Source organism: Paroedura picta, chromosome 1 (genome assembly GCF_049243985.1).
Source record: "Paroedura picta isolate Pp20150507F chromosome 1, Ppicta_v3.0, whole genome shotgun sequence".
Lineage (NCBI taxonomy): Eukaryota > Metazoa > Chordata > Lepidosauria > Squamata > Gekkonidae > Paroedura > Paroedura picta.
Window position 1 is genome coordinate 27,326,308 of NC_135369.1, and position 22,091 is coordinate 27,348,398.

The 22,091-nt window shown below is 44.3% G+C and overlaps 1 protein-coding gene across 1 annotated transcript in view; it reads right to left on the bottom strand.

Annotated features, from left to right (window-relative positions):
• Positions 1-22,091, bottom strand: part of ASXL2 (ASXL transcriptional regulator 2) — an 81,808-nt gene that overhangs the window by 37,152 nt on the left and 22,565 nt on the right. Inside the window, exons 3-4 of the mRNA XM_077330725.1 lie at positions 14,192-14,300; positions 11,396-11,552 (exon numbers count right to left, since the gene is read on the bottom strand). Coding sequence (XP_077186840.1) covers positions 11,396-11,552; positions 14,192-14,300 — 266 coding nt within the window. The remainder of the gene's footprint in view (positions 1-11,395; positions 11,553-14,191; positions 14,301-22,091) is intronic.

Consider the following 22,091-nt stretch of genomic DNA (forward strand, 5'->3'; position numbering starts at 1 on the left):
GGCATTTCTGAATGCCTAAAACCTCCCTCTCAATTCCAGGACTGCATCTATTTTGAAGTTCCACGCAAACACATAACATTGGTAATGGGAGCTTACTGTTCCCAGAACAAACTTTACAAAATGTTTTCATGCCCTTCTGCCTCTAATAGGCTTGAAGAACTTGTGGTTTAGAAACCTGTTCACTGGTGTATGGAAGTGTTTACATTTTCAAAATTACAGTATCAATCTCTTTGCCACAAGCTAGGTTTTGGTCTTCATTTCAAATTCCATAGCACCAGAAGGTAACCTAATGGAACTTCTCAGACTCTGCCCCAACTCAAAATGATAATCCATGTCAACTGGATTAATGAACTGCAGTCCTGATTGGATCTTCAACACTCTAAAATGGGTTTTATGCTCTTTCCTGAAAGATCTAGATGGAGACCAACGTCTCAAAATATTAGTTTCTACTTTATTAGTTCTATATTTTTTGGTAGTTTGTTCCAGTCTCTATGCTGGTATTCCATATTTACAGAGCAAATACTAAACAGTAATTACACCCTTCTAGACTGATATTAGTTAATGGGTTTAGAAAGCTGTAACTCTGCTTAGGATGGCATTATTCTATATTATTAAAAGGTAAAGGTATCCCCTGCGCAAGCACCAAGTCATGTCAGACCCTTGGGGTGACGCCCTCCAGCGTTTTCATGGCAATACGGGGTGGTTTGCCAGTGCCTTCCCCAGTCATTACCGTTTTCCCCCCAGCAAGCTGGGTACTCATTTTACCGACCTCGGAAGGATGGAAGGCTGAGTCAACCTTGATCCAGCTGCTGGGATCGAACTCCCAACCTCATGGGCAGACAGCTTCAGACAGCATCTCTGCCGCTTACCATTCTGCGCCACAAGAGTCCCTATATCAGTGGTCCCCAACCTTTCTGAGGCTGGGGACCGGCAGGGCATCGGGCCGCGCCCGCACGGGCCGTGCATGTGCGATGCGCGGCCCGGCCCTGATTCCCTCTCCCCGCCCTCCCGCAGTAAGAAGCTTCCCGGGCCGCAAGCTTGCAGCCTGGGAAGTTTTTTACTGCGGGGGGGGGCAGGGAGCGGGAGCCGCGGCCCGGCCCGCAGGTTGGGGACCACTGCCCTATAGGACTATAGGAGAAGGATTGGCTGGAAGGCCTAAGATAACTAAACAATAGTTGAGGAAAGAAATTTACAGTTCCTTTTCATTGGCCAATGAAAGTTAACTTGTCTTATCAATGGATTTGTTTGTGACAGACTTGGAAATTTAAACCATAGGTAACTTTACGATAGTTATTATAATTTAGAATAAGGGTTGTGTTTTTCTTCTCATTTCTGTTCCTTGCTTAGCTGCTGTACAATCTGAAATTAGTTGTAAGTCAAAAATTACTTAAGTAACAAGAAAAAAGGTAACAGGAATCAATTCCTCAGTGGTTAACACCTATAGAATTTAATATTAAATAACAAAGTCCATAGTATATTTGAGGTACTAATAATAATAATGCATTATTCAATAAAAAAGCAACTCCCTTCAGCCAATAACTGTTTCTACTGACAGCCTGATAGCCTGTCATCAATAAAAGGTAATGTGCTCATTGTATATAATGAAATTTTACATTCCTCTTCTCTTGCCATTAGATCATTTATGTATTACTCTAAAAAGATGGCATATATTAATGGTTCTATGACTAGATAAAGTGGAAGGTGAGAACGAACTTTCCTGCCTCAAGCTCCCTTGGGGTCTAATAAGTTGTGTAGTTCATGCCGCTGAAAATTACTTTCCACTTTGGATTTTTATACACTGTGAAAATCCATTTGACAGAGAAAATTAAGGAGTTATAGATAAGCCGGATAGAATTTCCAAGAAACACTATACTATGTCTTTTTCTGCATCTAATGAAATTATGAAACAATTATTTGGGGATTTGATGTCTCAGCTCAGCTCTAGCAGGCCCCCAAGTAAAAAGGCCCTGTTTTAGTGATGAACCCTAATGCACCTGCATGTTGTAAGTTCCAGCTGAACATTATTAACCAATAGCACTACACATTTTGTATGTCTGCTGATGTAAATCATGAGCCTAGTGCTGACAGAAAAAGTTGGAAAGCTCAGAGGCACATAGAGGGCATGTAGCTTAGACATTAACATCTCAGTCTGCTAGGAATATCTCTAGGACCAAACACATGATAAAGAATGAATAACAAAAAGTAATCTTTTCTTCCAAAGAACGCTGTTTGTTCATCAATTAAGGTTCAAGAATTCCAGGAATTTTTAGAGTTTCTGGTTTCTTTTTCCTTTAATCTATTTGCCAGCATCCTGCTCAGTCATTCCCTCCCTCTACAATAATACTGTTTCATCCAAGACAGCACTAATTCCACCCTGGCAGAGCAGCATTTGTTCAATTCATATTTCATAGCTATATTCTGAGATAGGCTGGAAGGTGAATTGCACAATCAATTTCTTGTTTGCTCTACCCCTCCTCCCCCATTCTTTTGAAACGTGAGAGATATAGGCTATTATTTCCTACGCACAAACATAAGAGGCATCCTAAGCTTTTAAATCAACAGGTCCCTCATTCAACTTATAGAGGACATATTGATAAATGAGGACTAAAAGAAGCCTCCATGTCCAAAGCCAATAAGCATCTAGAGCAGCTGGTGAAATGGGATGCTAGGCTAGATGGACCATTGGTCCATTTCAAACAGGAACTAGGATCTCATCAAGACCTCTCCACATTAGTTATACGCCACTTTGTTTCTGAAGAGATATGGGAATGCACATACATTTAGTATTAATGTAATAGAGGCTTAACTAATATGATTGCAAACAGAAAAGATCCAGTGTGCACTTGGGAGGCACAAGAGTCCCATTGCATGTGTGATACAAAGACCTTAATGTGTTCCCCCAGGACACACAAGGACTTTGTAATGTGCAGATGGACCTAAGATGATCTGTTATGACTAAAAGGCCTTGACACAATGTTAAATCATATATAATATATATACTAATAAAATGTTATTTAAAGCCCACTGTTCCCTTGGGGCTCAGAGCAATACAATTATTCAATAAAAAATAACATTAAAACCCATAATCTCTCAGTTCCACAACTGTCTCATCCTTATGGCAGAAGCATTGATATAGGTCTATTCAGATTCTGAGGTAACTTTGGCTGGTGTTTTGAACAAAGAGGACTAAGTTTTGACACCATTTTAGACCTCAACTGTAGGCCTGGAGGATCAGCCGCATCTTACAGGACCCAGATCTCACCAGGGAGAGTATTCGACTAGGCCGGGGCTAAGGATGAAAAGGCCCTGGGTCTGGTTGAGGCCAGTTGGATATCTTTGGAACACAGTACCTTGAGCACATTTGGCTCCCTAGATCCTAATAAATGTTCTGCTGGATGGGTCTGCAGGAGATGATCTTACTTCCATGAATATAACATTATTTCCAAGGCTTTTTTGGGCATCATCACGTGTTAAGGATTCACCTCAGCACCACAGAACAAAGCTTTGGTGTTAATTTAACAGGTTACCATTTTGCTACCACCTACAAAATTTCCTTCAATAACTTCCCTCAACCCCTGGTCCACAGAGTTCCCTCTATTCACCCCAGAAGCATTCTCTTCCCACACCCCACAAGAGGCACACTGAAGAAGGAGGAAAGGACCCTGACATGGTATTGGATTTGTCTCCCTCCCCAAATACCCTGGGCCATGTCAGAGTGGATATTTATTTTCAAGGTGGATTCAGGGAGAAAAAACCAACAAACAAATATTTACTGATGCCTTTGAATGTCTGAAGTTACACAATGTGTACCAAACACAGGCTACTGCAGGACAATGGAAGTAAACATTCAAGGTTGGGTTGCTACGTAATTCTCTGAAGTCTCCACTCAGCCACCCACTTGGCAAAACACAGAAACATGAAACCTATCCCGAGGAGTTTCCCCATTGCAAGTCTTTATTCTCTCAAGTCAGTCTTACAGTATGGGAAATATTAGACATTTAATTAAGGTGCAGGAGAAGGGCAAAAGTAAACTGTGCTCTCTCGGCTTCTAGTTAGCAGTCAGAGGGCTTCTCCAGGCATTTCCTAAGTAGCCTTTACATGAATTTACTCTGGTTCCCTTAGCTGCTCAGAGGAGCCCTCAAATTCTGATATTGTTGATCACTTAACATGCAGAGTACACAACAGCTCTCTCTGCTTTCTAAATGAATGATTACTTCTGGAGAGTCTAACAGGAGGCGTGGTGAAGCATCTTGCCGATGAATACTTCAATGCAAGCTCAGTGAGAAAGCAATGGAAGCTACTGGTTTAGCTATTCCTTCATTGCCTTAATAATGCTCGTATGTCCCAAAAGCACTGAAGCATCCAGAGGCCTTAGCATTTGGGGGAAGATGGCAGCAACACTTTTCTGAAAGTCCTGAAAGCTGGGATTCAATGTGGAGCTGAATGCAGATTCTTGGTCTCCTAGCACTAAAACACACACTCATCAACTCTCCCAAAAGCCAACAAGGGATCTACCTAAAACCTACTGTGGTGAGAAGCTGAAAGGGGGCTGGGCATCTCTGAGAGTGGACAGGGAGTGGGAGAGGATGGCTATTGGGGGCTGGAGAGGGCATGCCTCTAGGCTGGAGGGGTCATGGAGCATGATGTGGGCTTGGTCCTAATTCCACAGCTGTGGCCCCTAAACCAGGAGGGGATTTAAGGGAAGCCTGAGAGAGAAGCTAGACAGCACAGGGTGTGAGAACTACAAATGAACGTAGGCATGGGTTAGGAGAGGAATGTGGAGCAGCTGGGGAAGGGAGTGCTGTGAACTGCCCGGAGGACCCTGCTGTCTCAAGGAAGTCCGAGTAAAGAATTTGCAGCGGTAACTTGCTTGATGTGTGCGTTTTCCTTCCTGGGAGAAGGGAGAGCAGGTCAAGATTCAGCTTGCTAAGGCCACCTGCATTAGTCCAACAATTGGCAAAGATGGACAAACAACACAGGTCAGAGACTATACCTACTCATATCAATGTACAATAACAGTATCTCTACTGTGTCGCCTGAACTCACAGTGCTAAATTGGTCTTAGTATGCTTTTGCACATCCCCAACTTCTGAATTACAGCATACTATGGAAGAGAAGCAGCTGTTAGAAAACGATAACTATGCTCATTACAATAACACAGGTATATCTACAGCCGCAGAGAAGGTCTGAAATGCAATTGCTCATCTCGGTTATTCTCAAAAGTAGCTACAGCGCTATGAGCAGCGTTAGAACCTTTCATGGCATATATATGTGTGGGATTCCGCTTGTTTATTATGTTCTGGGCATAATAACATTACATACAAAGGCTGCTGAACAAAATCATCATAAAATATTTTAGTGCTAGATGTCAGATTCTGAAAAGACAAGTTTTTTATGTACATGTGCACAGACACAAAGGTTCAATTGACTTTAACACAGTTCACGCAACACTAAGTAAAAGTGATCCATTGTAGACTCTCCACACATGGAAAGAGGCAGGCTGCTAGTAGTTCCTGGTAGTTCTAAACATTTTAAATCTCTGCAGTTCAATGAGTCCCAGCAATGGCACTTCCACAAGCATTTGGCAGACAGTCTCCTTTTTGGGCTGCCAAGCCAGTTCCTCCTTTACTTACCTGCCAAGACCCAAACTCAGAAGCCTGTTTCCCTTCGCCTTGACTGTAGACATCCAACACCTACAAATAACAAAGAAGAGATCTGCTGTTTCCCCCTTCGCTCCAGGAATCTTGGATCCCGAGAGCCAATATGGTGTAGTGGTTAGGAGTGCGGACTTCTAATCTGGCAAGCTGGGTTCGATTCTGCACTCCCCCACATGCGGCCAGCTGGGTGACCTTGGGCTCACCACAGCACTGAAAAAACTGTTCTGACCGGGCAGTGATATCAGGGTTCTCTCAACCTCACCCACCTCACAGGGTGTCTGTTGTGGGGAGAGGAATGGTAAGGCGACTGTAAGCCGCTTTGAGCCTCCTTCAGGTAGAGAAAAGTAGCATATAAGAACCAATACTACTTCTTCTGGGAAAACGTCAACTTTTCGACTCAGAGTTTGCTTGGCAAGTAAAGGAGGACGTGCAGGACAAAGGTAAGAAGCAGGAAGACTGCAGATGCAAACGTGAATCTTGCTCATTCAATAGCAGTGGTAAAAGCCCACAGGCAAAACAGAACTACTCACCTTCTAGGGAGCCTCAGGTTATTTTCTCGTTTAGTAAAAAAAGTTAAAGTTGTAAATGTGTGTTAAAGTGTGTTCAACTGGACTAATGGATTCTTCAGAGTCATGCAGTAATATTTAGCTTGTCCATGTGTATCTCTCCAGAGCAGAGCAAATGCTCAAGAAAAGAGTCAGATAATACTCACCTTGCATGCAGCCCCTTTCATACAAAACAAGGAGAAACCTATTTCCAAGCCTTATGTTAACTGATATGCTTTGATTACGCAGTTGAAGCCTAACGGTGCTCAAAACCAGTGACCCCAGGCCCTGAATGCTTTCTGTAAGGCAAAGAGATTCACTTGAAAACAGCTAGAACAGCTTGCACAAACAGCAACATTTGTCTGCAGGACACAAAGGCACGCTGGAGCACCACGCACAAGCTGTTACAACATTGGCTCTTGACACAGGATGCATCTCTTTTCCAGCTCATTGTACGTGCTGCTGCCTTTCTGCCAGGAAGAAATAAGGCAGCCCCTCTTACCGATATTGCCTAATTACTGCCAATTAAGGAGGCAGAAAAAAGTGGAGGACAGCTGCAGAGATGTCTAGGTTCTGGACAATGTGACCTTCCAAACAGAATAAATGTGCTGGCATAATGTGGTGTCCAGACTGAGAGGAAGAAGGGAGACATAACCAATATGGGACCAGCCGGGGCTCTTTCATTCATGGAGATAACAGACGGTACAGACAAACAGTGGGAGATACCCACTGAGAAAAGCCTGAAAAAAACATATTGTTGTAGTGAAATGTAGTGTATTGTATTAGGGGTTTTATGGGGGGTTTATCGAATGTGACCTGCCACAAGCCTTGTGGGAGTGGCGGGCTATAAGTCCAATTAATAATAATAATTTTAAAAAGGATCCACCTTCCTACAACAGGATTTCTCCGTCTGACCTGGATAGCCCAGGCAAGTCTGATCTCCTCAGATCTCGGAAGCTAGGCAGCCTTGGAAGGGTGACCCCAAGGAAGATTAGAGTCGTGATGTGGGGGTGGGCAATAATAGCTAATGACTGCCAAACATTTCTTGCCTGGCAGCCAAACAACCTTAGCATATCCTGGCTATATTACACACAGGCCACATAATAAATAAATCTCCCTGTTTGCAACTGATGCAGATAAGTTAAGTTGTCCAAGCCTTTCCGTGACATGTTTTAACAACCCTATTTCATCACTTGGCCTAAGTATTGGAGTCTCCTCTCCAAACAACAATGCTTATTTGAGCTCCAGCTGCATCATTATTTAAGACAGCAAAGGCTAGACGGACAAGGTAAGTTTCTGCTTCTTTCTCATGATTCACAATTTATTACCTTTTAAAGGTCTTCACCTATAGGAAACAAATGATGGGAAAGCAGCAGTTTAGGCAGCAACTCCAAAACAGGATATCAGCTGCACAGGGTGAAGGGACGGGTCATTCACTCCCTCACAGTTGACTTGTAGGGCTGCACTCCAAAAGATAAGAGAAAGACACAAACCGCAGGTTCATATATCTCGGGGCTGTTGTGAGAGCACACAACGATGTACGCCTAAGGAAAAAGCCAGCACAATAGGCATATGTATCTGGATATTTCCTGACCTGGGTGGCCTAGGCCAGGGGTAGTCAACCTGTGGTCCTCCAGATGTCCATGGACTATAATTCCCATGAGCCCCTGCCAGCAAACGTTGGCAGGGGCTCATGGGAAATGTAGTCCATGAACATCTGGAGGACCACAGGTTGATTACCCCTGACCTAGGCTACTGCAATCTTGTCAGATCTCAGGTTGGCCCTGGTTAATACATGAATGGGAGACCATCAAGAAAGTACAGGGTTGCTACGCAGAGGCAGGCAATGGCAACCCACCTCTGAAGGTCTCTTGCTTTGAAAATCCTACAAGGGTTGCCATGAGTCAGCTGAAACTTGATGGCACCACAATCTGGATATTTGGGAAATAGTGAGGCAGAAAAAGAATAGTTAGGCCACAGAAAATACCCACTGAAGCTGTACTACTAGATCCTTCTGTGTGCAACAACCTCGATGAGCATCTGTGGCAGAATCCTGCCTGAGTTTCTTCCCCACTCAGAGTTCCAGACGTAGAAGTCACCGCTTCTGGGAAACTGAAAGATATTCTATGCTCTGACCCTCCCAACAGGTTTACTTGAAGTACTTACGCATACAGCTTCTTCTGAGCTCAAAGTGATTTATACATAAATGCTACAGAACTATCTAACACTTCCAATAAGTGGATCTTAAAACCCTTCAAGGAAAAAAAAACTGAACAGGAGAAGAGTTGTTTCTTCCAAGGCAAGATGCTCCAAAGCTTCAGAGCTTTGCTTTGAGCAGATTATACTTGCTTCTCCCTTAACCAAAGTATTTAGACTACGGTATTTTGACTACGGTATAATCAGGTCCAGAAATGCAGAGGCAACCAGGGCTTTGGCTGCAGAACTGGCTGAATGTGTCTCTGTCTTCCAATATTCACTGCTGTGGCCAGGATCCTCCCAAATGCACCATGGGGATCCCACATCTGGCCTGCACTTCAACAACTCTGCTGGCTCCCAGCTGAATTCCGTATCAGGCTAAAGGTTTTGGTAATCACCTTCATGGCCATATGCAGTCTGGGCCCAGTGTACCTGAGAGATTGTCTCTCGGCCTATACCTCCCAAAGAGCCCTATGCTCTGCCACTAACCAACTGGCTGGTGACCCCTGGCCCCAAAGAAGCATGCTGGACCCCCCCCCCCTCCACCAGGGTCAGAGCCTTCTTGGTCCTGGCCCCCACCTGGTGGAATGAGCTCCCCAATGAGATCAGGGCCCTTCCTCAACTATCACAATTCCTAAGTGCCTGTAAAAGGGAGCTCCTCCACCAGGCATTTGGTTGAGGCCTGGCTGACTTAACATCCATTGGTCCCCCCAACACCTCCTCCATGATCTGAGCCATGCTGACCTCCTACAGGTTCATGTTATAAGCTGAGAACTGTGAATCTTTTAGTGTTTTGTTATATTTTGTTAAATTTAATTTTGGAACCACAGTTATGTTACTATCGTTATATTTCAATGTATACCCATGATGTTTTATGTAAACCGCTCTGAGACTCATGAGAGGGTGTTATAGTAATTCAATCCATCTGTCAGTCAGATGCAACACTCTGCATTGGTGGCAGGTTCCTGAGTGATCTGAAGCAGTCAGTCCACAAGATTAGAAAATGATGGCGAAGCACGGGAAGATCACCCTGCTCTAAGACAGGAATGGAAGCAGAACAACAAACCCCCCTGCTGACCCAAGACTCCACACTCCTGCACAGACTCACTGCTGAAACAAAAGGCTCTTCCAAGCCCACCACCTACAAGCATTACTTGTTTGAGTTCAGCTTCAGCTTGTTTAACCTCATCTACTCATTCACTTGTTTCCAAAGGTGGCTTCACAACAACCTGGGAGGCTTAGAGCAAAGTTAAGCTAGGTGTCACCAGCATATTAGCAATAGGCAGTCCTAAACTTATAGATGATTTTTTCCCCTCGCGTGCAGTGGCCTCACACTCGTGCTGAACTTCCAGCAACACTGAGTCCTGAGGAATACTTGCAGATCAGTTCCCATGTCATCCGCAAAGGTATCTGCTTAGTCATGTGTGTGGCATTCCTGCAACTCACCCACATTTTGGCCAAACCCAGAGATGCTAACGTGGAGTCATGCCAGTAACTGTGGTGTTGGCATAAGAACCAGCGAACATCTGGGGAGGTCCATGCATATGATATACTCCCTAGTCCCTTAGATTCTAGAACCCGTGATCGTCTAGGTCCCTCATGCCACTTAGCACCATGTTCAGTTTCCCTCTCGCCCACTTCAGCAATTTCACACAGCAAATACAAAACAGGGAAAAGAAGAAGCTGGGAGCAAGGCCTTGGGACAGCTAACCAAGGAATATAGCGAAGTAGAAGAGCCCAAAGGTTTTTGGACACCAGGGATGCGACCCAAGGAAAGACAGATATTGAGTTTAGGTGGCTTGTCATAATATACCAGAATCCATTTCTAGTACGCTTCCACATACTCCTCATATAGCCACCAGAGCCAGGCCACCACTACTGCTAGTATGCAGACTGGAAAGGGGGATGAGAGATGGCACCTTGCCCACAGCCACTTTCTAGGCTGAGCAGAGATCTGAACTAGCGCTATGATTCAGTGACCGAGTGCCTGCATGGTATGTGGAAGGCCCTGGAATCTCCACTTTAAAAGGTTTAGGCAGTACATGATTCTAAAGACCCCTCCCTGAGACCCTGAAGAGCTGATACCAATCAGAGCAGACAATACTGATCTTGCCAGACCCATTGTCTGGCTCAACAGAAGTCAGCTTCATGCATTTAATTACCACTTGAATATGATTTTGAGTAACAGGCAACTAAATAGCTCTTACAGGTTTCCCAAAGGGGACAGAAAGTAGATGTAGTAATCACCAAGTCATACTTTACAGACGCTGGCTCCCAAAAACTTCCACTTTAGGGGCCTGCTTTCTCAGTAATTAGTATTTCTAGCAGTAGCAACCAGGACAAATTCAACACAGCTTATTGTTCCATCAGCCTGCACTGAAATCTAGTCAAAAGCCTTTATTTGCATCCACTAATCTACAGGACTTCTCAAATCAGAGGCCTCATAGGCAGTGAAAGCTGCAGCAAGCAGTTTCCCTGAGCTCATCCAAGCGACATTTGGACATCTATCTAAAAGTCAAAGTTTTACATTTCCCCATTCGCAAAAAGCTGTTCTCCAAAACAGAGAGACTGAATATCATCCTCGTTTGTGTGTGTGTGTGGAGAGGGGGGGGGGAGAGGAAGAGTTGGGAAGTGCTGTGGAGGCTCAGAGCTGGCCTTGAACAAGACCATAAGCAACCCTTCTATGATTTTATCAACAAGAACTCAAAAATCAACACAAGATCCCACTTGGGGCCTGGATCTACTGCAATGCTACTGTAACGATGTAACGATGCTGCCTAAACAGGGCCAATGAACAGTGATCGCTTCCCACTACAGTCTTCTTTCAGTCTTGATATTCTGCCCTCAGAGGGTATCTGAACCTCCAGGAACACCTCGGAAGTCAAAGTGCAGGGGAAACTGGCAGAGTCCACCTTGGCCACCCAGCCGAAGTAACCGGTACAAACAGAAAGCAAACAGCACACAAATGTATTTTGAGAGTTCTAAAGAACTGGCTACCTTTCCTTCGCCACCTGCTCTTCCGCCCTTCCTTGTTGCTGCTCCTGTCACTGCTGCTGCTGCTGCTGCTGTTTTCTGAGGTGGGAGAATCCGACTGCACATCACTGCTCTCTTCCGAGCCTTCAGACAGTTCTTTTAGTCCATCTGGAACATCCTTCTACGAATAAGAGGCATGGACAGGAGAAGCTGGCATTCACTTCTGTATTTCAGCTAAATGTTAATGGACAGTATAATCGTCCCCCCCCCAAAAAAAAAGACAAGGGGGCTTCAGTGCAGTAGGTCTCATATTTTAAATTTACTCCACCAAAGTTCCTTATTACCAGAGTTCATAAACCTATGTATGTGAATTATCCCAAACTGAAGCTCAGAACCTTCAACTGGTAAAGCATACGGCTGCCAGGACGTTGACTGGAGCGGGTCATAGGGACTATATCAGCCTAGGCTTATATAAACTAGCTCCAAATTCTGGGCTCAATTTCTGGTATTGACATTTAAAGCCAGGTATGGCCTGGGACCAATAATATACCTAAAGGACTGCCTAGTCCTACATAAATCTACCTGAAATAAGCAGGTAGGGACCGAAGAGGATTTCTCAGCCATGGCAGCCAAATTATGGAACTCCTTGTCCGATACCATGAACTCTCTCCAGGCTTCCAGGAATACAATCCCCCAACCTCCCTGGGTAATTAGTTCACCTGCTCAGAGACTGCCTCCTCAATTATGGCATCTTCTACTATGCAAGTTGCCAGGGCTCCATCTACTCCTTTACCCCAATTCTTTCAACCTGTCTTCAGAGTAGCTCTCTTCTCTCAGCCTCACAGCCCTTTTCAACATAGTATAAAACTGCTTTCTACAGAGTCAGATCACTGGTCCGTTAAGCTCAGCCCTGTCCACCCTGACTAGAAGTAGTGCTCTGGGATTTCAAGCAGAGGTCTTCCCAGCCTCATTACCCAAAAGCCCTTCAACCGGAAAGGCTGCTGATTACATCTGGGACCTGCAAGACGCAGAATACGCTATCTATGGCTGAGCAACAACTTCCCGCCAGAACCCATTCTAGTGTAGTGCCATAACTTCTCGAGCGTCAGTGGTCTCAAGCAACTCATCAAGCCACTTGATACTTTGCCAGCTCAGACTCCCCAGCGTTTTCTGCTGCAAAAGCTTAAAAGTTCTCTTCCTCTCTCTCCTGGGAAACTGAGCTTCCAATAAACTGAGGCTAAATTCTAGACTCAGACTCCTAACCCCCCATTATCAATGGTAAACGTCAGACAACTGCCAAAGCTAGACTGTTAGGCAGCTTGCCCACAGATGGATGACTGGCACAACTCCAACCCAATGGATTTGAACCAAGCTCATGGTCCAATCAAGAAACTCTCTCCTTGGCTTCAGGATGGCACTATGACTATGTGCTGTCCCTTTGTCATTAATTTAAACCCAATTGGACTGAGAAGGTACCATTCTGATTAATTTGGAGGCTCTATTGACAATCCCAGGTGCTCCTCTTTAGAGAATGGATCCAAGTTTAAAGGAGTAACTTCCAGATACCACTTAAGGATTGGGGGGCTGCTAATGATATGCTGGAAGTGTCTAATGTTAGAAGATACAGATACCAATGGCATTTGCTACATGCTCATCTTCTACCAATCTTCTTTTATCCCTCTCCTTCTGCTCTGCGTACTTCTACTTTACTAAAAATCCAGCTGACTCCTCTGTAGATGCCTTTCTCACAAATCTCATTTGCTCACTCTTCACAGTAGTTTCACAGGCATTCAAGATCACCAAGGAGACCACAGGCACTTGAGTTCTTGCATCTTTTCTAAGAATCTACAAGAGTATGCTTCCCAAATTCTTGGAACAGCCAAGTATTACCTAAACCACACATATCTATTCCCCCCCCCCCGCTCTTTAAAAACCCACAAACATTTATATTCCAGGGAACGGCGGTATACAAGTCCAATTTTTTTTTTTATAAAAATACATAAAGTACAGAAGACAGAGACTTTGCCAAGACTTGTCAATGGGTATGAAAACCCCGGTCTTCTTGGTCAAAGGTAAAAACGTTAAATGATATGGCTCACAGGTATTCAGCATGTACATGCCAGATTAATCTCAGAAAATTTTACCTTGAGTTATCAGATGAAGGGCATATTGTTAACCAACAGTTTGGAGTGCTGCCTGATCCAACCTCTGCTAATCTCGTTGTGAATGTCGCTCCATGGATAATGCGGTTTAAGTCACATGACTAGGTGGGGTTGCATTAGGACCAACCTCTAGAGTCGGAAATCCCTTTCTTCATTCCATCAGAGTCCAAAGGCCACACATGAACCTGCCTTATATGGAATCAGACCACTGGTCCATCAAGGTATGTCTACTCAACTGGAAGTTGTTTTGTAGGGTCTCAGATGTAGGAAAATTCATTTATTCCCATTTTTCTCCCCAATGTGAACCAAGAGGGCTATGCTATTCTCTCCTTCTCTGTTTTATCCTACTAACTCAATTAGGTAGGTTAGGCTAAGAGTATGTGATAGGCTCAAGGTTACCTAGTGAGCTTCCATGGCTGGGTATTTGGACTCAGAGCTCCTGAATCCTAGTCCAGAACTCTAGCTACTATACCACACAGGTCAGGAATTAGATCTGAGACTTCCTGTATGCTTAGAACTCAGCCTCAGCACCTCCCCATGCCAGGAACAGAAACACAGCACTGTTAATGCTTAGAAGGGCTCTCATAAGCCTCACTGCAAAAGATCTTATTGTAAGCACCTAGTGTTCTGAAATGATCCCAGAACCAGAAACACTTACCTTCAGTGTGTAGACACCCATCCTTCCGGGGACCTTGTAGAAAATGCCCTCATCCCCACGGGAATTGGTGTGCAGCATAGCATTCAGACATGCAAGAGGAGATGTCCCACTGAAAACAGAAGCACGAGATTAGCCCCCTTGAAACACAGTGAAGGAACACCTGATCAGCATTACATGGTAGCAAGAGAAATGGCTAGTACCCTGTTTTACTAAGAGCCAGGCTTTGAAAAAGCCATCATATTCAGGGTGCCAAAAGAAATCCAATAAATTAAGAAATATGGTCAAATTTATTACAGAAGTCTGACACTGCCAGTAAACTATAGAAGGAAAACCTGCGCACCCAACAGCTGAATTAAACAAAAATGTGAAAGATTGCAATGTGCTGCACAGAAGTCTGATAAATTCTCTCCCTATCACTCAGTTTTTGCATGGAGAAGGAATTTTGCTCTTGGTGTTCAGACAACAGAACAAAAAGGTAGACTTCTGGGGCAAGTTTTTCCCTTTGTATTTTGTTTAACTGGTTGTCTGGTTCTTTCCCCACAGCTAATGTTTGAAGTCAGAAATCCTTAAAACACTGGAACTCTACCCTCATACCACCTATTCCTCAGTCATCAAAAGTCAGCCCAAATGTTTTTTTTAAGCCTCATTTAAGTTCTGGGGATTGCTGAGATTCATTCCTTGAACATTTCATGCTACAAAATGTACTGGCTTGAAATCAAGGTGTACCACCATTATAGCACTTTAAAAGAACCGAGCTGCTGCAACTCAGTTGTGGACACTTAAGGGCAGCTGCATATTTGGAAGTCAAATAAGAAAAATGACTCCAGGCAAAGGAATACTTGTATACCAGGTGAAAGTTTACACTACTGCAAGTCACATTCTATCTGGGTAAGGAAGAAACATTAGATCTCAATATGGAAAAAAATCACTGTTTGAGTATCCTGCCTCTTTCTGCCATTGTTTAGATATGGCCTTTGTACTGATTTATTACATTTAAACACTGACTGTATTTTGTACACTATTTTGAGGACTTCAATGAAGCAAAAAGCAACTAAAGTGATTATTGAAAGTAATAAAATAGGCTTTGTTCCTGTGCATTACTTTAAAGCCTTTATTTGGTTTGGTGGTACTTGAAGCATGCAAAGTTTAACTGAAAAAATGCAGAAAGTTTTGACTTAAGACGTGGAAAATACTGACCAAGTACCAAAGATCGATAAGGAAATACTACCCAGGATTCATATTTAAGCTAGGTTCTCCCCACACATGCCTTACTTATGATAATCTAGTATTAAGGTTTGCTTTGGTCAACACACATTTCTTACTTAGCATCTATACAAGCAGAAGCCTTTGCATCTAGAACTGGAGGAACCCAAGGAATCAGTATAAAGGACCTTGATAATCACATTTAGGGCAAATCTTGGTGTATGTGTATGTAAGGAGGAGAGACAAGATATACTCAAGAAACTCATCCACCCCTTGGACCTGAATTGCCTGTCTCCATCTTCCCTGTTGATAGGAATGCTCATTAAACCCACATGGACTAGAATCATAAAGTTGGAGGGGGTCATACAGGCCATCTAATCCAACCCCCTGCTCAATAGCTTGCACAGCTAACTACCCACTTCCAGGACCAGAACCATCAATGACCAAGCATCTGTCTTCTAGGGATGCAACTTATATTTCTGGTGGGGGGGCAGCTCAAAAGAGCAGAGAATGTTAATCAGGTGAAATCATCTGACCTGAAGAGTCTATGCAAAGCTGTTTTCACTGAGCAAAGTCACAACCATGACCATCAAAAGTAGAAGACAACTAACTGCCTAGGTTCAATGGAATTCAGGCAACTACTTCTTAATCTGGAACACACCAACTGTTCTAAGGTTGTTAGGCTAGATGCTGTTGCTGCTGCAAACTTTCAGGCTCAGGTCAACTCAAATTTCAGGCTCAAACAGGCAGAACGTACAGAGAAATAACCTTTTAATCTAACCATATTGCTGTTATTCAGCTTCAAGGGAGATGGGCAAAACGGGCATGTTTCTTAAACTTAATCCATTGTAATGTTCACTCAATTATATAACATAAGCAACAATTCTTACCTTCTGGAGTTGATTGCAGTCCAGAAAAGAAAAACCAGGAGAATGGGAGAGAAGAGAAAAAATTTTCTATGAATACTCAGTAATGCAGTACTTTGCACATTATCCCATTGATTGCTCTCTCAGCCTCCCCTTTCCCTTCCACTTTATGTCCATTCTTTACGTTCTTGTTTTTATAGGCTGTAAACTGCAGGTAGCATTCTTCTAATTCAATCATCACACAGCACCTAGCCCTTGAGACACTGTTGTAAATTGGTCCATACCTGGGATTTTTCATGAATGTTAGAGCACAACTGCCGTGACTTCCAAATGGGGTGAGGGGAGGGCTTCAGAGGGACTCAAGTGGGAATTAAGCTATCTATAGTTGGGGAGACAGCACAGGCAATGTAGGTCAACCCCCCACTTCCTTCCCCCTGGCCCTCCTACACCACACTGGAGGAGAGGCAAACAAGCAAATACATGTCAATTTCACAAGTGACCCTGAAGCCATAAAGTCCATTAAAGCTGACTTTCAAAACAGGAAGAAAGATCCTGCAGTTTATAGGAAAGGATGGGAACAACATCCAAGCCATTTCCTACACTAGGAAGGATTATGGCCATCTCCCCGGAGCTCACTTTGCTAGAGAGCGGCAGTGATTGCCAGAGACCTATTCCGCTGCTTCCTCACCCATGTGCAAGGCTGAATTACCCAGCAGGGGGAATTAAAAAAGGCACCTCCCTGAATTTGCAATCAGCAACATTTGCTACCAGACCAGCCATCTTTAGAGTGCACTTCAATGAAACCATTCTGCTTTAATTAACACTTAAAGGACACTTCATCCCTCTGGTGTTCTGGCCTCAGCACACAGGAGAAACAAGACATTTCAGACTGAGATAAGAAAATAGTGCAGCTGCAATGGGGGAGGGGGGAGAATGAGACATCATTCTCTGCTTTAAGACAGTCATGCAAAATATTGCCCTTGGGGGTAAACTAAGTTTTTGTACTAAATTTCTAGATTACTGAGCTTGAACAACACTGGAGGTGAAACTGTACAGGGAAAAATCCTAACTTAGTCATATAAGGGTGAGGTAGAGGCAGGTGTGAGGAAGCTGGCTGACTTCACGTGAAGGACCTTTTATTAAAAACAGGGAAATGATCCCAAACTCTGCAGCATCAGTGCTGAGGTTGGTGCCAAAAGAACAGGAGGTGGAGGAGGAGTCCAGGCCTCTGTCGGTGGCTAGGGATTGCATAAGGAAGTCCTCCCTCTGCTCTGCAGCAGCCAGAACTCTCTTCTGCATTCTGATTTCAAAGATCATCAACAGGCTACACACATCAGAGCTTCTTTGTGCAACTATGAATTAGACCACGGAGATACATCCAGGTACGAGCAATCCAGTATTGAAAGAATATGCGATGCCGGTAATCATTTCACCTTTAGCTGGGTTATAACATGGCAGGACCAGGACCAAGACCAAGAATTTAATCTCTGTAAACACTAGGGGTATCTGCCTATTTAATTTCCAGTCTGCAGTGTAAGACATGACTCCGGCAAAGTGCAGACAGTCAAAAGCCCAACAACATTTATCATCGTTCAATAGAGCTCATCATTACAGGCACTGAAGGACTCGCTGCAGCTGTCTTTCAGCAAGGCACGCAATGGAACGTGGGTAACATATCTTGAAATCATCCTCAGTGGTGGTTGTGGGCTGCGGTGCTGAAGCAATTCCATTAGTCTTCACAGAGAACAGTCACCTTGAAACACAGCCTTCTCCCCATAAAACACAATGGGCAGTGCTGATGAGGACCTGGAACACAATTCTTCAGAAGTGCCGCATCAATACGGAAATGTCCTCAGCCCGAATTTGTGCAGCAATAGGATGAGTCCATACTTCCTAATGGTGGCATAAGCCTTCTCAAGGTCAACATGATATAAAAACTCACAAGCACTGGATGTTCTATCTCAGGAGGGCTTTAGAACCAGAGTTCCCAACTGAATCAGGTGACCTATCATAGACTATTCGCTGCAGAAACAGCAATATTTGCCAGAAAGTTGTTACAGTCAAGGAACTGGACCAGGTGTATATTTTCACAGCCCTGATGGATACAGCCTGTCCAACCAACATGAATCAGTACGCTGAATTCTTGAAGGCTTCAAAACAATTACACTAATGGCAGCTTCCCACGTAAAAAAAATAAAGAAGGCATAAAAAGCAGCCTTGAAACCAGGCAGATCCTTTGAGTTAAAAAGGGGGGGAGGCAACTGAGGGGTTGATTATGGGGGTTTAAAAGATCATGAGCTCTTATTTATATTATTTTATTTTCATTTTTTAGACCGCCACTCCTAGAGTCAACTGTATCGTGGTGGTTTACATAAAATCTAAAATCCCATAAAACAGTAAAAATACCTATAGAGAACTCCAAGATGGAAGTAAAATCACAGCCACAGGATAGCCCACTACACTCCCACCCCCCATCCCAACCACCATATCCAGCAGTCACCAATCCTCCAGGGGGTGGCTCCACAGTATGTCCTGGAAGGCTTTTACAGGCCTGCACAGGGAGGGAGCAGTTCTTCCTAGCCTGGACCTCAACCGAACGCCTGGTGGAAGAGCTCCGTTTTGCAGGCCTGCGGAACATTGCCGCAAATGAAAGTTTTATGTGACCTGAAGACAAACTAGCTAGCCAGGGAGACAATTTGCCTTTACAATCCAGCTGAAACACAAATACTCTGGACCAAGGGAGTAATCAAGTGCCCCCTAAATCTTCAGACTTCTCCTTGGGAGACTGCATTGGACTTAAGAAGTCACTGGTGCTGGAAGAAAAGTGCTGTCAGATCATAACTAACTTATGGTGATCCTGTAGGGTTTTCATGGCAAGAGAGATTCAGAGATCGTTCACCGGTTTCAGCCTCCCCATCATAGCACCGATATTCCTTGGAGGTCTCCCATCCATTTACTAGCCAGGGCTGACTCCGCTCACTTTCTGAGATTTGATGAGATCAGGCACACCTGGGCCAGCCAGGTAAGGGCTAAGGTGTTATTAAGAGGTGTTAACTATCCTTTAGATACAACAGTCAACCGGTTACCTTCACTCAGACTGAGTTAACGTCTTTCCTATATTCATTTCATTTTGACCACGTTTGAAAATGTCTGAGGCAATATAACTGACACCTATGCTAGCAGTTTGCGACAGGAACTCCACCACCAGAAATCTGCCCCAAGTATCCGGGGTGGGTGGAGGGTGAGGAGTAGAGAGGAAATAGCAGTAGTTCAGGAAATGGACAGAGGCATGCTGTGGATTATGAGGAAAAGGTCTGACAATCATAATTTCCTTGTATAAACTTATGGGGCAGCCTCATTTGAAAAACTCTGCTCGGTTCTGGTTGCTGAACCCTTAAGGTTTTAGTGCAGAAGAAGGCAACCAATTACATTAAGGGGCTGGAGTGCCTTTGCTAAAGTCTGAGGCTGAAGCTTAATCCACCCAAGACAGAGATGACACTGGTCATAAGGCAAAATGCTTGGCTGGTGCTGATCAAACAGTCTTAGAGCTAAGCTTTTCCAAGCAGATCAGGTTATGCATTTGGGGTGTCCCGGGACTCAATCCTGCTAATGAATAAATCGGCTGCTGCCATCATTAGGGGCACCTTCCTTCAATTACTTCTAGTCTGCAAGCTGGCCCTTATCTAGCTATGCTGATCAATACTACTGTGACCTTCAGACTGGACTACTGTAATGTGCTTTATGTGATATCTGAGAATCACCAGCTGTATGAAATGCAGCAGCAATCCTTCACTGTGGGATCAGCCACTCAGAACATGTAATTCCAGGGCTCTGTCAGATGCACTGGCTGTTTATTTATTTCCAGGGACTATTCCAGCTGCTGGCTATTACCTTTAAAGCCCTTCATGGTCCAGGGCTCTGATATCTATCTGGTAGTTCTACACACAGTTTAAAACCATTACTGTGGGTCCTATCCTCTGTTGCCGACAGGAACCTTTCCTTGTCCTCCTCTAAGTGACAACTTTTCAGATGCTTGACGACAGCTATCATGTCCTTTCAACCCCCTCCAGGCTGAACATTCCTAATTTTCTTCATAGGGCTTGGTCCCCAGGCCCAAGATCATACTTGTTGCTCTCCTCTGAACCCTCTCCATTTTGTTCACGTCCTTTGTGAAGTGAGGACTCCAGAGCTGCACATAGTACTCCAGATACAATCTGACCAATGTGGTATACTGCGGGACTATGACATATTACAATATTACTGCATTTGCCTTCTTTACCGCCAATATCATCCTGTCTGCTCATATTCAGCTTACAGTCCACAAGTACCCTAAGATTTCACACTCCCATCCAGTATGCATACTTCTCATTTTTATGACCCAGGTGTAGAACGCTGCATTTCTCCTTATTGAACAGCATCTTCTTCACAGCTGTCCACTTTTCCAGCATGTTCAGATCTCGTTGAACTCTATCTTCTGGGGCAGTAGTCCACAACCTTTATTAGGCTGTGGACTAGTGTGGAGGGAGGGTGATCTGGCTGCCGCGCATGCGCCTGGAAAGTTTCTCACTGCGGGGGGGGGGGGCGGGGAGAGGGAGCCTTCATGGCCCGGCGGCTGGGGATCCCCATTCTGGAGTATTTGTTACTCCTTGCAATTTGGTGTCCTCTGCAAATTTAATGAGGAGTCCCTCCACCCCTGCATCCAGATCCTTGATTATAGGTTGAAAAGTACCAGACTCAGTACCAAGCCCCATGGAACCCCACTGCTCACCTCCCTCCAATCTGATGAAATAACACTGACAACTATTCTTTGAGTGAGGTTTCCTAACCAGTTCCCTATCCATGTAACCATTCAAAAATCTAGTCTGCAGTCCTCCAGTTTAATAAATCAACAAATTTCCCTTGAGATCTTTGCAAATTGGCCCCTTTAAAATCTGCTCCATTATCTTCCCTGAAGTCAGACTCACTGGCCTGTAGTTTCCTGAGTCATCTCTCCTCCCTTTTTTAAAGTTTGGGATAACATTAAGGTAAAGGTAAAGGTATCCCCTGTGCAAGCACCGGGTCATGTCTGACCCTTGGGGTGACGCCCTCCAGCGTTTTCTTGGCAGACTCAATACGGGGTGGTTTGCCAGTGCCTTCCCCAGTCATTATCATTTACCCCCCAGCAAGCTGGGTACTCATTTTACCGACCTCGGAAGGATGGAAGGCTGAGCTCTCCTCCAAGAGGTCCCAAAGATAGATAAAGGTTCTACAAACTTCCTAAAAAGTTCTTGGAACACTCTTTGGTGCACACCATCTGACCCAGGGGATTTGAACTCATCCAATGTAGCCAGGTGCCTCTTGACCACCTCTCTGTCAATGTCAACCTGCCACTCAGACACTATACCTTGCCTACTACCATCTCTAGATGTGTCTATCAGAGGTAAAATAGATACTGGGTCTTTCTGCTTTCTGTCGGTCTTTCTCCATCTTCACCCAATAGTGGGGCTATTGTCTCATTCACCTTACGTATGGTCCTCAATCTGACAGTTTACTTCTCACATTGGGCTTCCCTGGCCAGTCTCAGCTCACTCCCAGATTTGGCCTCTCTGGTTGCTGACCTATAGTGTCTTGTAACCTGCAAATTTATAGGTCTGTCCTCCCCATTTCTTGAACATTTCCTTTTTATTCCTTAAATCCTCTTGACATTCTCTGTTCATCCAAATAGGCTTCTTGGATCCTCTACCATGTTCCTGTCTAGCTGGAAACGGTTTGAGGATGGTTTGAACATGCAACAGGTCTTGTTTAAAGAGAGTCCACCCCATCACTTGCTCCTTTCCCATTCAGCATTCTTG